Source organism: Haliaeetus leucocephalus, unplaced genomic scaffold (assembly GCF_000737465.1).
Source record: "Haliaeetus leucocephalus isolate CR32 unplaced genomic scaffold, Haliaeetus_leucocephalus-4.0 Scaffold1, whole genome shotgun sequence".
Lineage (NCBI taxonomy): Eukaryota > Metazoa > Chordata > Aves > Accipitriformes > Accipitridae > Haliaeetus > Haliaeetus leucocephalus.
This window is the reverse complement of record NW_010972437.1, coordinates 10720486-10743829: the sequence shown is the minus strand read 5'-3', so window position 1 is coordinate 10743829 and position 23344 is coordinate 10720486. Positions and strand designations below refer to the sequence as shown.

Below are 23344 nucleotides of genomic sequence, written 5' to 3'. Positions count from 1 at the left end.
CAATATAAATACAAAATAAAAGCACTTAAGTTTTTTCAAATATATATTAACCAGCTGTACAATTTTCAATTACCACAGAAATTCCTGTTAATGAACTCCAGAAATCAGGAGGACTTAGTTCTAAATTTGAGCAGATTGATAATACCTATTTTGAAATTATCATCTTGGATAATACATTTTAGAAGCATTTAAGAACATATAAGAACTATAAACATTTTACTGCTACAGAACTACTGACTCCAAGAGGAGACTGTAGCACACGTTAACCTCTATTTTACAAATTAAAAGTAAAGAAAAAAGATTTTTTTTTTTTTTTCATAACAAGAAGAGGGTAGGAAGTATATGTCCGCTCTGTTGTCATACCGGCGTTTCAGTTGTTGAAGTTGCAGGTTGTTGTAGTGATTGTGGTCGTGGTTCCTCTGACTGAGTCCTAACCAACCCACTTGGATGTCCCTTGGCAGTATCTCCATTTGTTACCTGAGGGTGCTGCTGGGTCAAGGCTGCTTTCAATCTCTGAAAGCAGAAAAAAAAGAAGAAAAAAAAAAAGGAAATATTCTAGCATGCTAATTTGAGGAGTTATTAATTATTTATATTAGTAGTTACTTCCATTTTGGAAATAGGAGCTCCAACTCTAAAATAGCTGTTTCTTTTTATAGGCTTTCAACAGTGATCTAGGTGTATACCTACTAAGAAGTGACAATTTCTTGCAAGCGTGACAATAGCAATGAGGCTTTACATAGGATCTCAGTAAGAGAAGGATGGTAAGCTGTATGGAGAAGTAAACGGAAAGCCTCCTTCGTGATGAACTATGCCCACAAAGAGATGACTGGAAGGCTATGAACAAACAGTTGCTGAGGCTGGTATTACACAAGGCACAGATCAGAAAGATAACAACCACACGTGATGGAAAATAGGTAAAAAACAGAACACAAACTTCTTTCCATTTTAAAAATTCTGGTGTTCTCTATACATTTTTAAATAGTTTGTTATGACTCCACTTTTTCATGGTCTTTACAAATACTCACCTCTACAATCCTTCCTACGATTAATTATTAGATAAAAGCCAAGGTCTTTGCTGAAACACCTCAACAATGCACAAAATAATAATAAGCTTCAGGTTTTACGTAAAGATTAGCTTTTATTTATACAGAAATATGCAAGGTAACTGTTACGGCATGCTATTTTACATTAAAAAATTGCTAAAAGGTTTGAAGTTCTTCCTTTATTGTAGACAGCCACTACGAAGAACAGTGACTTCAAAGTTCAGCTGAATATAATACATTCAAGAGTTACTGACAACTTGATACTAAAGCATTTTATTGACTACCTCTTGAAAATTATTTCACTCAACTTTTGGTGAAATCTGTTAAAACTATAATAGATAATATATTCTATTTACAGCAAGTTCCTAAGTGATAAAGAGTTATACTAAATTTCAGTAGATAAAACTGCTCGTAAGTCCAGATTGTTTCTTAAAATTTCATTATTATTGTATAATTTATAATGAAATTTTCAGTTTTACTGAAGAATTTACCTTACTAGACAAACAGTATTAAAGAATGTTTTTCTACTGAGCACTGGATTTTTAAAGAATCCAGTACAAGTTTAAGAAGAGATTAATGACTTAATACATGACAGTTTATGAAAAGTCCAATAACTTGTATCATCATACTTTGGAATATGAACAAAGTACTGCCAAAGTACTAATATTAATAGAATGTATCAAAAATGCTGGAGTTAGGCTGCATTTGGCCAGCTCGCAATAAGAAGGCGACTTTGCACCTATTTATGTAGATATTCTCTATAAACTGTAGTATCCAATGTCTCTCGACAATTAAGTCACTGGAATATAGTGACAGCTCTCTCCTACCCTGCATGATGACAGGCTTTCCTAGATCCTATTCCACAATTAGAACAACAGATTACAGATTACCTCTGCCAGAACTGCAAAAAATCTTCAGGTCTGCAACATGGCAAGTCACTTCAATACCAAATCCATATAGTTGACTGTAGCATCTAACCACCACCAGTAGACATCCCATTTGAGGGCTACAAAGAGAATTGAGAAACTCCAACATTCCTCTGCTGGCTTACTCTAAAGGAATCTTTAGCCAGTGACTTCTGTACTAAGTCTTTTCTGTAGTGACCGCTCTAGATTGAATTAACAGCACACATTACCCCAGATATGGACCGTTCAAGTGTACATAAAAATTCAGCGTTAATGAAGTTCTGTTCCCCACTTCATTTTTGTATCAACTTTGTAAGTTTCCCAGAATGAAGAAGGTATTTTCAGAAAAGTACACAAAACAAATTTAGTGATTTCCCCAGTGCTAAGCTCTAACAACAAAACTTTAGGATAACTGTAGACATTAGGGCAGGATGACACAAACTTTTAACATAACGTGCATGTAATTCTTAGTATATGTACAGCACTCTGAAAATCCTAAGCCCCTGGGGTAGTTGTTTTAACATTTTCTTTACAGAAGTAAAACAAACTCAAGAATTAACTTGTACCTTCCTAATTCACCTTGGAAAAACAGGCTAAGAAAAAAATTTCAGTCCGTCTCCTGCTAAACAAGCACAGAAAGGCCTAAGTGTTTTCTAATTGTCTAACTAAAATTACTAAAACCAAACTCTATGATCTAATTACAACAATTGAAAGGCTGATAAGATGATTCCCCGCCCTCTAAAATTCTAACTAATCCTGGTCATTAAATGGTAAAATTTTCTAAGCTACCACAAGGACTACCAGGGAAACACTTCCAAATCACTTTTTAAAACATAATTTTTAAAGAAAGTAGCAAGTATTCAATGTTAATATGACAATTTTATCCAATATCCTTTCCATAAGTTATTAACACCTGATTTTTCACAATGTATTTTCATTTATTATCTGAATTACTTTAGAAATATTTCTTGTATCGTAACTTGCTGTTTAGCTGGATGTAACAAACTTTCAGGGGTCAAAATCAAGACAGTAGTGACAGTACAAATTAGTTGTAACAAATTAGTTACAACGTGTCTATTTCAACTTCTACTGAGGTTTTAAAGGGTATACTCTCTTTTATTTCAAGCCCTCATACTAAGAGATTTTTAAAAGTTACAGTCTCAAAAATGACTCAACCAAGACACAGCAACTTGCCATATATGTACCCCTTTTCCACTGCCATGAGAAGTAAAAATGATTAGATTTCATCCAACTCAAGTGTCTGAATATGTAAGTTCAGTGATAACAAGCTAACTTCTAATTGTCATGGCAGTGGAGCCTAAACATTTATATAGTTAGTATGTATATGGCCAGAGTGTCTGATCCACTCCGCTCATGACTGCATGAGCAAATCTTGATGTAAGCATCCTCCACAAAAATACCCCAAAACAACAGAGTCTATGAACTCCTACATATGCTTTGTAGTGTTTGTTTAAAGTTCGTTACTTAAAGAATAAGTTTCACTACCATATCCAATCCCTTGGTGAAAGAAAGCCCAAGTTCAGAAGATTAGAAACAAATGAAACAAAACTAATTAGGGTTCGGTGGTGGTGGTTTTTTTTTAATGTGCATGTAAGGCAAGCTACTGTTATTATTGTCTGGCTCCATTCTTTCTACTTCTGCTTTTCTGTGTTAAAGAAATACTTGCAAAGTTAACCTAAAAAGAAAGGAAGTTCATGCTATTAAATTTCTGTATTTTACATTTGAAAATGGCAGTAGAAAGTGAAGGAAATAGCACAATACTATCTACATTATAAAAGATCTATCATCAGGCACAACGGATGTGCAAACAGTCAAAGTAGGACTTAACCTTCCCTATTGTAATGCTAACATTTAAACATTACAATTTTGTAAACTTGTAAGTAAACTCATTTTGAAAATTACATTGTTAAATGTAATGTACTATGGAAACAGAAATAGAAAATAATTGGTTTTAGTTTTGTATTACAGAATTTAAAAGTTGAAATCCAAATAGTTATGATTAAAATAATCCACAAATGCAGAAATATTGTGAAAATCTGAGGAATATCTACAGATTTTCACAAGAAGATATCCAGCTCATATATTTGAAAGGTTTCATATTTTAGAAGGCAATGTTGGAGTAAAATACTATATGGAAGTTGTGCTTCCTGTAAGTAGGGAGGTGGTTACCCCAAATACGATGAGAACCTCAGTTTTAAAAATCAAGTATATTGAAACAAATATTGGAATAAATGTGCATAAGCATTATGATGTGGGGAAACCTGATGACTACCAAGGTTTGTTTGATATGATTTGGTTATTAGAGGGAAACTAAAATTGGTATTTTCAAATAGCTTAATAGCTTTTAAAGTCTTTATTAGCAAGGTTTTATTGTTCATGTATATCCCTGAAAACAAATCCTCAATGCATCTGTCAAAATTTGGTAGGACTAGATCATTTCATCAAGAGCTCAGAGAAACGAGATAATATTCTCCAGAAACAATTTGTGAAAAACTCAGATCCATATTTCATATCTGCCACAAAAGCTCATCAGAGTAATAACCCTCCTTCTCCTGGGTGTTATCCTACCATCTGCTGCTCTATTACTTATCTTTATTTTGCAACTAATTAACAGCATAATCTTCTAAATTCAGCAAGTTAATTATCATTATTGTGGTCTTTGCAGCATCATCAGTCCTTATGAAGTCTTGTCTCTTCACCCCCAGAGAACATACGAAAATGAAGTAGGTTGTGAGAGGGTCTGTTTCTTTAGAGTAGGCTCATTAGGTGTTTGCTGATTAGCTCGGCATGCAGAGAGACAGGTCAGAAGAATTCTGCTGAACACAAGGTCCCATGCCGGGCTCCAGCAAGTTAATGTCCATTTCTGAACATTTGCCAAGCTGCCCTCTGTCACTTCTCAGTAGAAACCTCCTGCAGAAAGCCTACTGGTCGCCCACTGTGTGCAAGGTATTTCTCAGATTGTGACAAAAGGTTTTATACAGGTAGGAGGAGACAGAGGGAAACATTCAGTGTTAAAGCAATTTTTAAGTTCTTCGGAAACTTCTGCAATCCATGCAGAAGGGTCTGAACATTAAGTTTACATCCAGAAGCTGTACACTCAAAAAAAGGATGTTGTATAACTAGGAGTAACTCATGGCTCACATTTCATATACAGAAAGCATATAGTTACAGATCTTCTCACTAAAAGATCAGAAGCAATTCCGTAATATTTAGAATCATGCATCCTTATCTTAGTAAGGAAGTATTTTTTTTTTTTTTTAAACACAGTTATTGCATCTACTTCTAAGCCTCTCTAAAATTCCACAAAACTGACTTAGGCATTTGATTTTACTTAAGTATGTGGAAGTTAGTTTCTTTAGCATAACAACAAATATGGAGTCATGTCAGAAAACCTGACAATTTATATTACTAAGTGTGCCACAGAAATCTGAAACTCATCTTCACTCCTACTGAATGTCATTCTCAGTACAAGATTGTCCTGGTTTCAGCTGGGATGTAGTTAACTGTCTTCCTAGTAGCTGGTACAGTGCTATGTTTTGAGTTCAGTATGTGAAGAATGTTGATAACACTGATGTTTTCAGTTGTTACTCAGTAGCGTTTAGACTATAGTCAAGGCTTTTTCAGCTTCTCATGCCCAGCCAGGGCACCTGACCCAAACTGGCCAACAGCGTATTCCATACCATGTTTAGGAACTGGGAAGTGGGGGGCAGGGATTTGCCGCTCGGGGACTGGCTGGGTGTCGGTCGGCGGGTGGTGAGCAATTGCCCTGCGCATCATTTGTACATTTCAACCCTTTTATTACTACTGTTGTCATTTTATTAGTGTTATCATTATCATTATTAGTCTCTTCTTTTCTGTTCTATTAAATCGTTCTTATCTCAACCCAGGAGTTTTACTTCTTTTCCTGATTTTCTCCCCCATCCCACTGGATGGGGGGGAGTGAGTGAGCGGCTGCGTGGTGCTTAGTTGCTGGCTGGGGTTAAACCACGACAAAGATACAAGGAGATTTTCAAAAGAATAGCAGTAAGAGATAGCTTGTGTCTGAATAAAATTTCTGGTCATATTTTACTTCAGTTCTACAAGCAATAGGAAAAAAAAAGATCGGAGAATGTTCAAAACTATAGTAACAGTGTCTTCCACAGGTGTGAATGGACCAGCTACGTTCACTACAATAACTTCAATATTGGACAATAAAATTAAAATACAATCTAATTTAATGTAATTATCCCACAGCACTGAAACACATACAGCACTGTATATGCTTCTGTGCTGAAGCAGACACTAAGATTGTGCTTAACTCACTCTTCCACTAAATTTCAGCTGCTTCAGTTGGGAGCCCCTTGCAATAATGTCACCAATCATAAGGATTTGGCTCACTGCATTTTTAAATTTTTGTCTCTCACAGCTTTTATGTTTTTTTTGTTTACAACTTTTTTTTTTCCTCCCAGTCATTATTCCTTGCAGTTTGTATATATTTTTCTACCTGCCATTTCACTCGGTGAACCTGTTCTCACGTGCAACTGTCCCTCCATGGAATTCATCTGTTAGTGTCAGGCAACTTTAATAGTAACCAGAGAAAAGAGCATTTCAGCAAAGAAAGAAGAGAGTTCTAGAAGTGACATCTCAGTAACTCACTTCACATGAATAACCAAAACTGCCACACTGAAGGGGTTTGACCCTTCAGACTGAAAACTTTACCAAATATAGAAATAAATATGCACAGTTCTGATTATTAAGCATTAAGTTTGGACACTCTAATCTAAAAACACTATCAAATGTTGTAAGAGAGCCCATTTATGAACTGAAAAAAAGTCTCCAAAAGCTGCCCATAGTGGGGGAAAAAAAATATCCAGCAAGTATGTTAGTTCCCTTACCTTTAAAGGGTTTTAAGACTTCTAGGATAGCTGAAGAAAAATTTTAATTGTGTTATAGGAAGGCATTCTAGGCCCATTACCAAAGACGTCTTCTGCCAGTTATTTTAAGCTTTAGCTTTTAGAAATCAAAACGTCAGGATTTTTTCACTGAAGTTCATTCATTATTTTATATAAAGAAATATATGATGCTTTATGTACAATTTGGTATATGGAACTCAGAAGGAAACAACAGGTATTCATCAAGATAGATGAAAAGTGTTTTGTTTTCACATTAATAAAAATATAGAAATTAAGTTCCCCAAATCCATATTTAAATAATTAAACTCCATAGCATTAGGAAATAATGGCACTACAATCTCTAATTTGATTTTTCTCACCTTCACTTAAAAAAAAAAAAAGGGAAGTCTACACAACAGTAGCCTTTTGTAAACAGGTAAAAGAAATGAATAATTGAGACAAGAAATGAAATCAGAGCACAAAGTGCTTTTCTTATTACAAAACTAAAATATGTCAGTTCCTTGAAATGTCATGCAAGAAATGAACTGCAGAAATAGCCTCTGTAAAGAAAGGCACAAAGCACTAATGAAGGGAAGTGCCTGGCTCCTGCCTTGGTTTGTACCAGGTATTTCAGCCAAAACATAAGGAGTTGTGCCTTCTACATGGGACAGGTCTATATCTGATAACACTTCAGCTATATCTGATACCAAGTCAGCAATTTGGGGATATTGCATCCTGAAATGACAAAGTTACTGCAAACAGCTCTTCAAGAATTTTACTCAACCTCTGAAGTAGGTAGATCTGTGTCAAGTAAGAATACCTTGAGACAGTACTGTCATACATACGATAGTAGAAAATGCAGCATACCATATTAGGAAAGTATGGTCTTTGAATAAAAGAAAGATTCAAACAACTACGGCCAAAAGCATATATGACAAAACTCTTTGGAGACATGAAAAAACACGTTAACTTTCCAAATCTTGCATCCCATACACTACCAAACTTACTTTAATATCTGAGGAAATAGTTGCAATGTTACGAAACTATTCGAGCATGTTTTTTGTATTTGCTACATATTCTGTTTCTACATTTTATAATGCAATATGAAAAAATCCGTGAGACTGCAAGGTCTGTCTATAAAGAGCAACAAAAAATTTCTCCAAATAATAAATAACAAATAAAATAAAGCAACAGCTAAGAAAATTCCAAAGACCCATAAAAATCCTGACTCCTGGGCCTTGATTGTTGAGAAGGGAACATCACAGCTTCACCCTTTCATACAGCTTTCTGTCCAAAAAACACTAAGGATACTAGGCTGACAGACTTCATAGAATCGTTTAGGTTGGAAAAGACCTTTAAGATAATCAAGTCCTAACGCTGCCAAGTCCACCACTAAACCATGTTCCTAAGCACCACATCTACATGTCTTTTCAATACCTCCAGGGATGGTGACTCCACCACTTCCCTGGGCAGCCTGTTCCAATGCTTGACAACCCTTTTGGTGAAGAAATTTTTCCCAATATCCAATCTAAACCTCCTGTGGCGCAACTTGAGGCCGTTTTCCTCTTATCTTATCACTTGTTACTTGGGAGAAGAGGCTGACGCCCACCTCACTACAACCTCCTTGCAGGTAGTTGTAGAGAGCGATAAGGTCTCCCCTCAGCCTCCTTTTCTCCAGACTTAACAACCCCAGTTCCCTCAGCCACTGCTCATAGGACTTGCTCTCTAGACCCTTCACCAGCTTTGTTGCCCTACTTTGGATGTGCTCCAGCAGCTCAATGTCTTTCTTGTAGTGAAGGGCCCAAAACCAAACACAGTATTAGAGGTGTGGCCTCACCAGTGCCGAGTACAGGAGAACAATCCCTTCCCTGCTCCTGCTGGCCACACTATTTCTGATGCAGGCCAGGATGCTGTTGGCCTTCTTGGCCACCTGGGCACACTGCTGGCTCATATTCAGCCGGCTGTCAACCAGCACTCCCAGGTCTTTCTCCGCCGGGCAGCTTTCCAGCCACTCTTCCCCAAGCCTGTAGCGCTGCATGGGGTTGCTGTGACCGAAGTGCAGGACCCGGCACTTGGCCTTGTTGAGCCTCACACAGCTGGCCTTGGCCCATTGATCGAGGCTGTCCGTTTCCCTCTGTAGAGCCTTCCTACCCTTGAGCAGATCAACACTACCACCCAGCTTGGTGTCATCTGCAAACTTACTGAGGGTGCACTAAATCCCCTCACCCAGATCACTGATAAAGATGTTAAACAGAACTGGCCCCCATACTCAGCCCTGGGGAACACCACTTGTGACTGGCTGCCAACTGAATTTAACTCCATTCACCACAACTCTGGGCCCAGCCATCCAGCCAGTTTTTTACCCGGCGAAGAGTATGCCCGTCCAAAAAATGAGCAGCCAGTTCCTCCAGGAGAATGCTGTGGGAAATGGTGTCAAAGGCTTTACTAAAGCCTAGGTAGACACATCTGCAGCCCTTCCCTTGTCCACTAAGTGGGTCACCTTATCATAGAAGGAGATCAGGTTAGTCAAAAGCAGGACCCACCTTTCATAAACCCATGCTGAGTGGGCCTAATTGCCTGGTCCTGTATTTGCCATGTGATGGCACTCAAGATGATCTGCTCCATAACCTTCCCTGGCACTGAGGTCAGGTTGACAGGCCTGGAGTTCCCCAGATGCTCCTTCCACCCCTTTTTGTAGATGGACATCACATTTGCTAACTGCCAGTCAACTGGGACCTCCCTGGTTAGCCAGGACTGCTGATAAAGCGATGGAAAGTAGCCTGGTGAGCACTTCTCCAGCTCCCTCAGTATTCTTGGGTGGATCCCATCCGGCCCCATAGAACTGCGTGTGTCTAAGTGGTGTAGCAGGTCACTAACCTTCCTGGACTCCTTTGCCCTTCAGGACTGCCTCCCAGCATGAGGGAGAAATGTGGCTATGGTAGGCAAAAGGACACAGGAAGTGTTCTGCTAACTAAAACTTACCAATAAATCCACAAATTGCAGTATCCTGTTAATAGGTGAAACATAGACTGTGATGAATGATACACCGTACACTTATTAAACTTCAGTGTAATAGCTTATATTTCAACTTTAAATGTTTAGTATTAAGGAAATAAAAAGCAAACAAGTAGCCGTAAAACTAAATATTAAGTCTTCTGTTGGCTTAACCAGGAACACAAGTGAAAAATAAACCTGACTACCATACCTTTGCAGAATTTAGTATGTAGCAAGCAAAATTATTTTCAAGAGATACGTGAAAAAGAAAGGATTTGGCATCACAAAGACTTAAATTTTAAAAATTAAAGGGAACTTTACAGTTAATAAACCATCCCATTTCTGCCAACAATGCATCACACGGCATAGTTAGTCTTCCTGTTGGAAGCTTTCCTACATAAAGTTTCTCATTAAACTGCTTTTACTTTACGAGTGATAAGAAATAAAGTTTTTTATTTTTGTGAACAGGCACTATATAGAAGTAAATGAGCATAAGAAATATACATAATTCTGATATTCTTGAATTCTGCTCATGCTTTATATTAAGCGACAAGAAAGGAAAGAAGAAATATTGCAAATACTCTTTTTACAGTCTCACTTAAAAAAAAGATAAGCAATCACTGAAGTGCATATATTAGCTAAATTCTAACGAGAAGACTAATGAGACTGTTAAATTTTAAGTCTAATGATCTTTGTTTTTCTTTGCATCCGAGTGATTGCTTCTTCCAATGTGAGATCAAAGTCTTCACCACATACATGTATTTCCTTCCCCTCTTTAAAGGTTTGTAAAAGCAAATCACTCAGTAATATGCTTAAAAACCTAATTTCTTGCTCATCTAAAAAATTATTTGGAACCAGTTCCTCCTGGATTTCACACTCAGTGCATGAGTCTCCTGACTACAAGGAACGTGCAATTTCTGAGAAAACAGCTCTTGTTTTCACTTTCTTACAATGTTCTCTCCTGGATTTAAGATAAATTCATCTCATCAGAGCTGGTAAGTATTTCCTCAGGTATTAAAGGATTCCTTTTCCCATTCCTAGGGGGACAAGGATGCACAGAGACAGACCTTCTTCCTTTCTGTCCCTCTCTATATTATTTTAAAAGTCATCGTGTGCAACAGAGGAGGAAAATGAAGGAAGACCTGACAGCATTAAGAAATGTCAATGCACTGGTGACCAGCTCTCCACAATAATTTCAGTATTTGGTGAATGTGGTCGAGTGTGCCCACTATGCGGGAATGCCATTACTCCGGACAGCATAATAATTAGTATTCCCAGACTCAGTTTTTCATATTGTGCATTGAGGAGAGAAAATGGGTAAGGGAAGAAAGCCCACAGGTTTGGGTTGAGAGAAATGAGATATCGAAGGATGTTAAGGGCATCCTCCCACTTATCTATATTGATGTACAAAAATATATTTTAAGTAGCAGGTGTTCCTAATTCTTTTTTAGCACACAGTCAGAAGAGGAACACTACTTCACAAGACAGATACTGTTTACAGAGGCATCTTGTAAATATATAAAAGAGTTAATTATTTTTTAATAATATATTTTCTATTGCTTTAGAACAGTTGGAACAAACAAACAAGACAGCAGAGAAGCAACTACCTAATGTTGCAGAAATTTTTTTGAGAAATTGATTAATTCAAACTACCACCGTAACTGGATCACTAATATTTTAAAAAAACAAACTTTATTCTGCTTGTTTTACTCATGATTTTCCCAAATAACCCCCAAACCCCCAAAACTGCCCCGACACAAGAGAAACAACCTCCACACAAAACAATTTCCTAAGTATGTCAGTAATACATAACTCTTGCCAAATGGACTATATTCAGTTGAGATTCTGAAAACATTGTTAAAAAAACCTTCTTCTTTCTCTAGATTTTTAAAGAAATATCATATCCTTTGGGAGGAAACATATTCTGCTTCTCTGAAGGTGATGTTCACTGTTAACATGCTACTAATCTTGTCTTTCTTCCAGCTAATATTTGCTATCCTCCAATACAAGGAGCAAGAAGGAATTTAGTTAAAAATCTAGTTCATTTAAAAGAATGATTGAAAGTAAGATCAAAATGACTATTAACAACCGAACTAACATAGGCTGGAATTTGAAATAACTGTAAAATAAATGCAGCTGTTATTTTTCTGTTTTTATTAAATTTGTACTTGCAGAATTTAGACTAACAAAAGAAAACTAAAGCTGTTTTAAAAAGCAACAGAATTTAATTAATTTCTCAAGTTATTCTTCTTGAGGAATAATGGAGTTTTTCACTTACCAATTTAGCCTCAGACTGCACTGGCTGTGGGGAGGAAGGCCCTGGGATTCCTGGGATACTAGGCACCATGGTGACAGGTCTAACAAGCTGACCAGATAAAGTATAAAAATGAAGAAAACCTGAGTATGTTATCATAATAGAGAGCACATGACAGCACTACCCTCTGAAGACAAAACAGCTATCAAGCTGCTTAAAATGAAGTTCTATGCTGCACTTATGCAAATCTGCTCCACTTTCAAATTAATATAGCATCATGCTTACTTACTGGAACTGCAGCAGGGACATGCACATTAGAATTTGTGATAGATGCAGGAATAGCAACAGGCATGGTTTGTCCATTAGGAAGATGTAACAGCAGAGGAAAAGGACCTGGAACTGGACTGAAAAAGGAATGAACTATATAAAAGAAAACTTATCCAGAAAAGAGAACAAGTTTACACATTATTTTAAATTGTTTTTTTTTTGTTTGTTTGTTTGTTTACAGTTGTAATGTAATATTTATTTGGAGATCAAAAAATATGAACTTAGTAATGTAGAGAACATGGAATTACATTTCACATGTAGTGAAAGTTGTATGTTTCATATGTAGTAAAGCACCACATTACACCAAAGCATCTCAAATTTGTACATTAACTGCAGAAACAGTAACTGAAAGTAAGCAAGATAAAATATTTTCAAATTCTGTAAGAAAACATTTTACTAAGATTTATGTAACTTACACTATTGGTCTGTTAGAGGATGGAGCCTGGGTAATAACAGTACTAGATGTTGGTGATGGTATTGCCTGCTGAATAATAACACTTGAGTCAGAACTTGTAAGTAGTACATTAGGAACCTGTAGCGATGCTGGACGAACTATCGTTGATGTAGGCTGTGCAGTCTGCTGCAGTGACACTTCCTGAGGAAAACCAAAAGATTAATCAGTTTGTAAAATACAATTATAGACCATTAATTCCGACTGTTAAATGAACACAGTTTGATGGAACAAATCAGAATTTCTATAACATTATGCAAGTAGAATCAGTTATACAATTAAAAACATAAAAAAATCCCCAAACCTTCAGATGAATCATTTAAACCAAACTGAAATTGTTCCAACAACACTGATTTTAGTTTTATGACAAACCCTGGCTCAATTTATGCTAAGCCCACTATTAATTATAATTCAGTTTTGATCAGGTTGGGGTTTTTTGCCAAGAAACTCATGGCGCTATCAGCACCATCATGTCTACCCACACTCTGAATGAGGAAAACATTTTATGGTGTCCTTATGTACATTTCAGTTTCAGTCCATTGTTCCAGATTTAAAACAAAAGAGAAACAAAAGAGTTTTATGGTTCAGTAAAAAGGAAAAAAAAAAAATCTGTCTTCTTTTTAAGCCTTTATCCCTTACCCATGTACTTCTCTTAACTGAAGTGCTACCAAGTTAAAAATACTTGGAGTGTTACATTCATAGCTTTGCAAAATATGAGTATCCTGATGCAGAAGAAATGATTTGAGCACAGAAATTAAATTTCCTCAGTTGCAAGTAAATAGGAGACAGAATTGACTATAGTTCTTAGTAATCAGGTAAAGTACATTATCAATTAGAATGTAGTACCTGCATTTGCTGTTTCTGAAAACGTAGAAATGCCTTATTGTAAGCAATGCCTTCCTTCTCAGGAAATCTTTGATATTGTCAAACTTCAGATTTACTTTGAGACAGGGTTTTTCCAAGTTATTAATTCTTTTGACACTAGCTACTGCAATCAATGGCACATAAAACTACACTCTTAAGACCAGCTGACTTTAGTTGCTCCACTGTTAAATCGAATTCAAAGAGAACATCTCATACCTGTGTCATACAGGCTACATTGATTACCATCTGTCTGAATTAAGCTTAAGTTTTTAAAATTCATCCACAAAGATTTAAGCAGTAAGGACTTAGTTGTCTTAAAGATTTTTTTTTTCTTTTTATACATCCATTGCAAAATGCATGTGCTCCTCTGAGCACTTCATAGAACTATAAGTAGGCTGGCAAACCGCGGGCTTTAAAAAAGAAAGGACTTTAGATGATGACATTTTCTCCCTTCAAAATCTCAGAGGCTAGATTTGTCATCAGGGTTCATTAGTTCATTCAGGCTTTTCCAAGGGACCTAAAAGAGTATTTATTTACAGTGAATAAGTTTTTGGAGAATAACAGTGAGTTGTACTGAGGAAAGCAAGAATTTTTTTCTTTAGTATTAGTCTGGTATATTTATAAATGTTATAATATCTGAACACAGTGCCTAGAATTACAGATGAGCATTCAGTCAAAAGAAGAAAACATCCAGTATGAAATTGCAGAAACAGAATTAAAAATTGGGAAGAGTTGACTAATGCATATTCTTAGGACAGGATTAAACACTCCTTTGCGAATAAGGGATTTGGTATTAACAGCTATACAGATCTTATTCAGTGAGAAGAGCCACAGGGAAAACATAAAGGAGACCGAACTGCTTGACTGGGAAATCAGAGGAAGATATAAGGGGAGAATACTTGCCCTGATAATCTTTTGGCAATGGTCAATTCCGAAATTAATATTGTGTCGTCCTTCACTGGTTTCAGCTTCACCCTTTCCTGCTTGCTGTTTGCCACTATTACCCATCTTGTTACTGTGAGCAAGAAGCCACTAGAAAGTCCATTCCCACTGTAGGGATCTGACACAGGAACACACCCATACTTGCCCCTAACAGCCAAGAGAGGTTTAAGAGCTCTTGTTCTTCCTTTCACCTGAAACACGTTCATACATGGCAACCACACAGATATAAAGGTATATGTATAAATGTAAATGTAGATATACGAAGACCACAGAACAAGTGGCAATGGCAAAGTAATTCTTATTTCCATAAAAAAGGGGAAAAAGACAGTCAGCTAACAGCAGCCATGGAGCCATGTATATAGCTGTAATACAAAAATGTAACCTAACCAGATATTCACACAGTCTCAACAACAGTAATGCCATAACAGCCCCTTCTGTATAGGTTTGTGCCCATGGCTTCTGTAAGTACCTGTGTGTGGGGGTGGGGAAATAGCTACCAAAATACAGAAGGCCAAGAAGAAAAGTGCTGAGAGGCAGTGTGCAAAAATCTCCCAAGAACAGATAAGCTCCAGAGAAAACTGGCCCTGTTGAATTTGCAATGATTCATAAACTCAGAACACCAGCTGAATCTGTACGCTAGCATGAACATGCTGTACAATTCAGACAACTTCTAAAACCATGGTGGCTGCTATATGCGAACAACGACTACAGGATTATATATACATTTGATGAAAGAATGGACCCCTTGAAGGACTTTCATAGAATCACAGGATGGTTGGAGTTGGAAGCAACCTTTAAAGATCATCTAGTCCAACCCTTCTGCCAGGGGCCAGGATATCTTTCACTAGATCAGGTTTGTCAGAGCCCCATCCAACACGACCTTGAACACTTTCCGAACACCCACCTAGAAGTCACTGGCATGTCAGTACAACCTTCTACCTCTGGGCAAGCAGCTGGGATTGGCCTCCCAACTGTTGCTGCAACCAGGTAACTATGTATGAATTAGCGAGTAAGTTATGCCACTCTGTGAATACTTATTGGCCATTAATAACAGCTTAATTGATGGGTGTTCTAAAAATACCGACTGTAAAACTGGGTCTCTCCCTGGCTTGATCCCCTGCTAGGAAAAAGGCAATTTGCAACTTTTAGACAAAGTGATCTATGGAAACCAGATTTCAGCAATGGTCAGAAGATTAATGTATAAAATTCTGAAATGAATCTATGAAATTCTGAAAACAGAAACCTCACATGCACACAATTATTTCTGTGTGTTATTAAAGATAGCATTTGTGCTTTGTTTGAAAGACCAGAAACGATCTTCAACCATTAAAGGAATAACACATTTACTGACAAGTGTGTTTATACAGTTGAAAACAAAGTATTTTCAACTTCCTCTTTACTTCTTACACTAACTCGCTCTATGCTACACTGAAAAATGCAAGCATGTGCTAGTTACTGCAACAATGTGATAGTAACACAAGCTGCAGATTTAAGAAGTATGTATTTAAAGGAAACTGACATTTTATTAGCATATAAAACCAAAACCATTGGCACACCAGTCTGATAGAACATACTAATTGGTCATCAAAGCATTGCACTAATCAAGTATAAATTTTGTCTGAAATAAAATAGTTTGTAAATATATTCTGCTAAAGAACATGAAAAACAGATTAATTTGCAATCACGAGATTAAGACAAAGTCATCTTACCTTTATCCACCTTCACAAGAAAGAAGTTTAAGCCTATTCAAAGATATTAGAGACTTATTTAAAGGACCTCTCCAACTCGAACTAAAAACCACTGAATTGGAAAATATTTTACAGAACAGGATAGTTACTTTATTTAAGAAGTGTTTTCAGAGATGCATATTTGCAAGTATTTTGTATCTAAAAGCAAATATCATGCAATAACTTCCTAATGCTATCAGTGAATACACAGAATTCTTTATACAGAAATGTAGATGGCCAAAACTAATACTGTAATTGATTATTACTGTAAGAAAACAATTGGTTTTAAAATAATTAAGTTAGGCAATTAGCTATCTGACAACAACTAAGCAACTTGTGAAACTGTCACCCTTTGAAGTACTATTAATAAGCAACTATAACGAGTTTGAAAGTTCTCAAAGAATAAATTAGGTTTCATTTGCTTATTATTTTAAGGCTAAAAGGCTTTATATACTTCTAATAATACCTTGATCTATTCAAAGGAGAATATCAACGCTTATTGAAGGCTAATGGAACTCAGGGAACTCTTGGAAAACTAGGAAAAGAATTAAGCATAATTTTTTAAGTCTCTAAGAAATTCCTTTGACAACTACAAGGAAAATTAGAACTGTCTTGCACATACATTAACAGGCTGTAATCATTTAAGGCTACTAAAATATATTCAGCCAATGAAATGGTTACAGTGGCATACGTATTTTAAAACCAGCTATGCCCTGAAAAAAACCCTTTCCTCCTTCAATACATCTATAGAAGGAGAATATAAAAATCTAACTGAGAAAACAGCAACACTCTGCTCACATTTCTCAACTTCTGCAGGCCACATTCAGCAGCAGCACACTCCAAGCAGCACCCTCATCCTTGCTCAGCTTGTCTCTACAATCAGACATCAGAACAGCATTGAGCAGCAGCAGCTTTTCACTTCAGCACTGTTACAGTGACAACACTGAAATTACATCATGAATGAGACAAGTTTATAAGTACTGCCAAGCATTGAGATATAATTTTCACTTGTAATGATGCTAATGAGATACTGAACCACTACTGTATAAAGATATTAATATTATCTCCTGCCAAAATTAGAGTAGTTAGAGTAAGTATTTGCAGTGAAAAAATAAACTAACCTCTGAAATAAAGAAGAAATGAAATAAAGAAGACTTAAGATTTGGACTGTGATTTGCTTAATCCAAGCAGCTCTTTACATGTATTCCTTTAAACTACTTTTACTATTTTTGAGACTATACGATTGCCTTGATTACCTATGATTACTCATCCTTGCTAACTAATAAAACTCAGCGAAGCTTTGTAAAGACAAATCTGAATTGAAACTCTCTTAAATTTTGGTCACACACTTAAGGCTCTTCTCATATTGGTGTCTGCTGGCAGGATAAGAGAAGGGGGTGCAAGTTGAAACCAGAGAGGTTCAGATTGGATCCAAAGAAAAATACTTTCACTACAAGGATAGCCTGGCATTGGAATGGGTATCACTGAGAGGTTGTGCAGCCTCCCTCCTCCCTCAGAGGTTTCAAGACCAGACTGCGTAAAGCCCTGAGTAACTTGGTCTCACCTCAGAGTTAACCCCTGCTTTGAGGAGGAAGTTGGACCAGGAAATCCTGAAGTCCTTTCCAACCTGAATTACCTTGTGATCCTAAAAAGTCCTGCTGATTTTTGGGAATAAGGTATCTAAGTCCCTCAAATGCAGACTGCCCACTGAAGATGCACATAGAAAAAAGACTGACTAGAGCAACCATATTGCTTTATTATGTTCTGCTCCTAATATTTTTATTTATTGAAGTAGGAATAGCAATAAATTAGTTCATTTCACTGATTTTGCTTTGTTTTGTGTTCTTCAAGAGAACTTGACATGATGGAAACACTGCAAGTCACATATCGAAGTTATCATTACTATTAAACCATTTATTTCTTCTTTAGAGCAATAGTTCTAAAACTGGTTTGACTGCAACATCCTCTAGTGACAGACAACACCTCAGTCTTCTATGAATATTCAAGTAAACACTAAACAAGCAAATGCCTGTGATCACCACTTTTAAACATACTGCTATAGCTTAAAGAGTATAAAACTTGAAACAAAATTATCTGGTGCTTAGCTTTGAAAGTCAGCCCACTCATCTCTGTACATTTTTGTAGAACATCCCCTGCTGTTCTACAAAACAATTTATGGTAAAACATAGGATAAAAATGTACACATGAAGAGTAGCAAACTGTTGACAATATTAACAAAAAAATCAAAGAAACTGAACTTTTTTTGCTTTATGAACGATGATACATAAAACAGAATAAAGGGCCCCTTTAGCATTTTCTAACACAGCATGAATATTAAATTTGGTTTCCTTTCTAGCTTTACTGGATGGCCAGTGTGAGGCAAAGAAATAATTGCGGTGAGCAAAGCTAACTAAAGAATTGAACAATTAAGTATATATCCACAGGAATATGGCAAACAAAAATTCTTTTCCTTTCAACCAGTTAAGTAGTGTGGCTATCATTGTGTACAACAAATGTGCAGATCATCAGAAGATTCAAAAAATAAATTCCAAAACAAACAAACAAAAAAAGGTTCTGACCTTTTCATCATTGGTAGTAGACTCTGGATGAGGTAAAGGACTATCTTGATGAGTTGTCTCTACAACAGAAGGTTCTTCAATTTTATTTCTTATAATTGGTGTTGCAAGAGGAGACAGATCTAGAGGCATCTAAGAGCAACAGGGTAAAGCAAAATTACTGTAATTACTCTCTAAAAAATTAAAATACGCAAGAAAATGTAAACAACTAAAGAGAAATATCAGCCTTATAACAACAGACAGGTGCTGATGTTTGGAAGATCTTGATGCAGATGCATTACCAGTCAAGGCTATTTTTCCAGCATCTGCACAAACACCAATCTTCAGTAACGCTTGGTCTTTCAATACCAATGTCAAACTAAGTATTTTCTTCTTGAAAGTTAAAAACACTCTTAAAGTTTCTCTTTCCTCAGGGTCACAGGAAAATTATAGCTGAGGAAGGACTGTGCTACCCTTAAAAATTACAGTTAAAAGAAGGTATTATCCTTCTATAAATTATTATATCACATGCTACAAAGCACAAAATCCTCACTGCATTTCCAAGTTAAGAAAGCTACAGTGGACAATTAATTTCAAACTTATTGCAGCAAATAATTATTGAAAAAGCAAGTTTTATGTTACTACACAGATAAAATCCACCAGGACATCTGAAATACCACAAAGAAATTAAGTTATAAAATTACTTAAAGCAATAATTTAGATTTGAAAGCCTATACTCCAATCTGGTCTGCTATACAAATACTTTTGAAAGAAACTTCCCCCAAAGCTCATCTTGTATTTACATTCTTCTAGATGCTTTTTTCAATTCAATTCAATTCCTAGTTTTCCTAAGGAATATATTACTAATGGGCAGGGAAGACTGTTAAAAGTGGAATCTCTTTTCATACCACGTCTGAATACGAAATACTACAGAAAAAAACCCCAACTATCAACGCCGTAGAAAGTGTGCTATTATGGTAAATTTTTCCACCCCTTGCCATGATTGCTTATGTATATTAATCAACCAGAAATACAGCAGGACTGTGTTTCTTCTCATAACACACAGGGCAGCTTGGAAAATTAGTATCAATGAAAAAAATTGCTAAAATGTTTAAAATATTTTGCAATGCCTATTACCTCCTCCAAGGCAGTGGTGAATTACACAGAAAAGACAGTATTAGTAAATCCAGAATTGGTATTACCGTATGTAGTGTTTTAAGAACAGTTAGCATACACCAATTTAAAAAAAAAATTTAAAATAATGATTTGGTATAGTTGTGGTAACAAAGCAAGGGTGAGGCTTTGTAAGGAATGGATAATAATCCATCCTATTCATGAGTACCTATTAAAATCTTTACTGAAACAAAGAAAACGCAGATACTGATTCTACAAAATCTGTATACATGAGTACAAAAATACATTTTTTTATCACTGCCTCTGGAAGTCAACCAGGTAATCAACCAAAGGCAAAATTTTTCAAAGGGGACATTGAACAAAATTTTTCATTTGCAGAAGTGTTTAAATGTTTGGGCCCCTAACCAGTTATGACTGAGAAGTACAAAAATAAATAGAAGAAACAACAAAATGTATGGGAAGTTCCTCATAAAACCATGAAGTTGCTAAACAGATACAGTCCAAATTTTTCCTCTATTTCGATCTGTACATTAAGAAAAAAGTAGATGTTTAGGTTGTGATCAATAATTTATCAGCAAAAGTATATTCACTATATGTTGAAATCAATTATAACCAAATTACTGACAATTCTTTAAATTTAGTTAGTATTTAACTCTGATTATCATGACTATTGGTTCTTCGAATAACATCGGTATTTTAAAACTAACCAAAATAGTCAGTGTTCACACACTATTCTTTTCACATTGGTTTCTTGCAAATGTATGGGTTTTTTTCTGCAAAACCTCTTTACTTTTCAGAATTATTTTCTGCTTATTCAGGGTCTAATAAAATTTCAATCAAAGCTAATGATTAACTTCAACAGATATAGACTAGATACTTAAAGAATTAAGAAAAAGTCAATGTGTTCCATTGTCCATGCTAACTATGCAAAATTAATCAGGTAAACTAACCTTCAGAATAGTAATCTTAGATTTGTATTATCTCCATACAACATAGACAAGCAGCTGGCAAATGATTATTGGTATAGTTTAGAAGGCAATATATAAATCCAAAGTTTGCTTTTTGAAATGGAATTTCTCATACAAAAAAAGTAGAAGCTCTGAGAAGAAAAAGTTTTTGAACATACTTTCTTAATGTCATCTTCAGAAGCCTTTTTAAACTCATTTTCAAAAGGACTTGCTAATTCATTGAATAAGCCCACTTCTTCACAGTTCTTCAAGAATCGAGTTGGTGTTGGAGTCTGATCTGAAATGAAGTGTACAAAACCCCCAAAATTTTATTTTTAAAATACCATTTATTAACCTACTTATCGTAAATATTTTTCAGAATAAAAGCAAACAGAAAGAGACAACGTGGTTAAGAACTCTCTTACGCATTGCAAGCAGGCTCCTTCCTGACTTGCAGGGAGGCCAACCAGAAGGCATACTCCACCTGCTGGAGACAAGCAACTGAAGTTTGCAAACCAGTAAGCCCCTTATAGTTTTGGGAGGGTATCAAAGCATTTCTTCTGTCTGTGTCCAGAAACCAGAGGGAGCTATTCTCAAGTGCCTAGTCTAGCATAGCAGATCACTTCAGTGAGCAAGCAGGCTCTATTTTCAGACAAAGATAAGGCCTACATGAAGGCTTTAATTCAAAAGAAAAAAAAAAAAAAAAAAGAGAGAGAAAAGTGCACACCTCACAGACAGTTTACTCCTTTCTTCTCATATTGCAAAAAGAACAGTGATTACTTTCAAGTGCGTGGAATTTCTAAAAGGAAGTGTGATATTGTACACAAGATTGTATTGACTCCTATGATGCCTGTATAGTCAAGCTGGAATCGTAAGACTTCTGCTATCTGCGTGACTATTACATGAAGCAGTTTCAAAAAAGCCTTTCTATGAAGTTTTTGGCACCATGTAAATTCCCCTTTTTTCACTTACCAGGTCAAAATTAACCATGTTTGTCACAAAGTTACCTGCATTTAAAATATTGTAAAGTGGTATTATGTGCATCTTGCTAACGTAAGCTGGCATTTACGACTAACAGTTCATACGCTGGAATGTGGCTGCAAAAACAGACACTGCCATGGTTTCATTCTCAAACACCTGATTATTTGACAGGTCCCCTTTCTTATGGTAGCATTGCTGAGGATCACGTTTAGAATTTCAAAATGCGTAACTGCTGGTTTAAGAGTAACAAATTTTTTTGTCTGCTAATCCTAACAAATTAGCCACTGATAAGGAAAAAAAATTCAGAAAACATCTGAAAGCCTTTGTGAAGTTCATTTAGGCTGTTCCACCACTGAAAAAACCCCAGTCTGACAGTAACTTTAGAATAATTAGCATGTGCTATCTTCATTCAAGAACTTTAAAATTTATAATGCAATCAATCATCCATTGGTGATTACTTCTGATCCTGGACACACAAAAAAAGTTAGTTACAACTGACCAAGGGTATATACCATGAATTCAGAGTTGGAAATATAGTAAAAGTATTTTGAATTGAAGTTAAAATTAAAACAAAAAATTTTTATCTTTCTTCTACTATGCCATTTAAAGAATAATAATTACCAATTCATTCTTCTCATGTCACCATAGTATGTAAAAAACCACTGCATATTTTAAAATTGAAGAGACATGTAATATCAACGAATAATTAAAACTTAAATACAGGTTAATCTACTTATAAATCCTGTTAGGCATAGCCTTTGTTAGTGTGTGTTCTTACTGAATGCTTATTACATAATTTAATCAATTATTAAAGTACTGACAATTGAAAAATACTTAAGATTATATATCAGATCCAAATAAAAGTTACTTACGGAGAATAATACTGGCTTCAAATTCTGACAAAAGCTAATTATGTAAGAAAATATTGCCTAAGCACACATGGCAGAAAACTATAGTGAAGAAAATGTTTCATATTCTCTTATCATAAGTCTATGCATTATGTACAGAAAATACATAAAATGTATGCCCATTCCAGCAGAGAAGTGAATAAACTAGTTATAAAAGCATATACTAACCAGCCACAATGACACTATCATTACGAGCCGGACCAAATTTCAGTGTCATCTCATGTTTATGTTTATGGACAGCCAAATGATCCTCATTGGTAAAACGCTGCAGCGGAAAGTTTTAAGAAACAGTTGTAATTTTGAGTGTGAACAAAGTAAATGCAATTCTACAGAAAGAAATTTTTACAACACGTAAAATTATCATTACTACGTTAACAGACAACCCTCTTAGGCAGATATATCTCGCTCCTTGGTCAACAG

General features: G+C 35.8%; 1 protein-coding gene across 5 annotated transcripts in view; it reads right to left on the bottom strand.

The window, feature by feature from the left end:
* The window catches only part of ATF2 (activating transcription factor 2), a 53934-nt gene that overhangs the window by 17783 nt on the left and 12807 nt on the right, over nucleotides 1-23344 (bottom strand). For 3 of the 5 annotated variants that reach the window (XM_010566366.1, XM_010566358.1, XM_010566373.1), the window contains 7 exons: nucleotides 23093-23189; nucleotides 21215-21333; nucleotides 18979-19107; nucleotides 12832-13010; nucleotides 12378-12492; nucleotides 12113-12199; nucleotides 364-513 (listed from right to left, as the gene is read on the bottom strand). In XM_010566366.1, the coding sequence (XP_010564668.1) occupies nucleotides 364-513; nucleotides 12113-12199; nucleotides 12378-12492; nucleotides 12832-13010; nucleotides 18979-19107; nucleotides 21215-21333; nucleotides 23093-23189 (876 nt within the window). The remainder of the gene's footprint in view (nucleotides 1-363; nucleotides 514-12112; nucleotides 12200-12377; nucleotides 12493-12831; nucleotides 13011-18978; nucleotides 19108-21214; nucleotides 21334-23092; nucleotides 23190-23344) is intronic. The other 2 variants (XM_010566381.1, XM_010566389.1) reach the window with 2 other exon arrangements.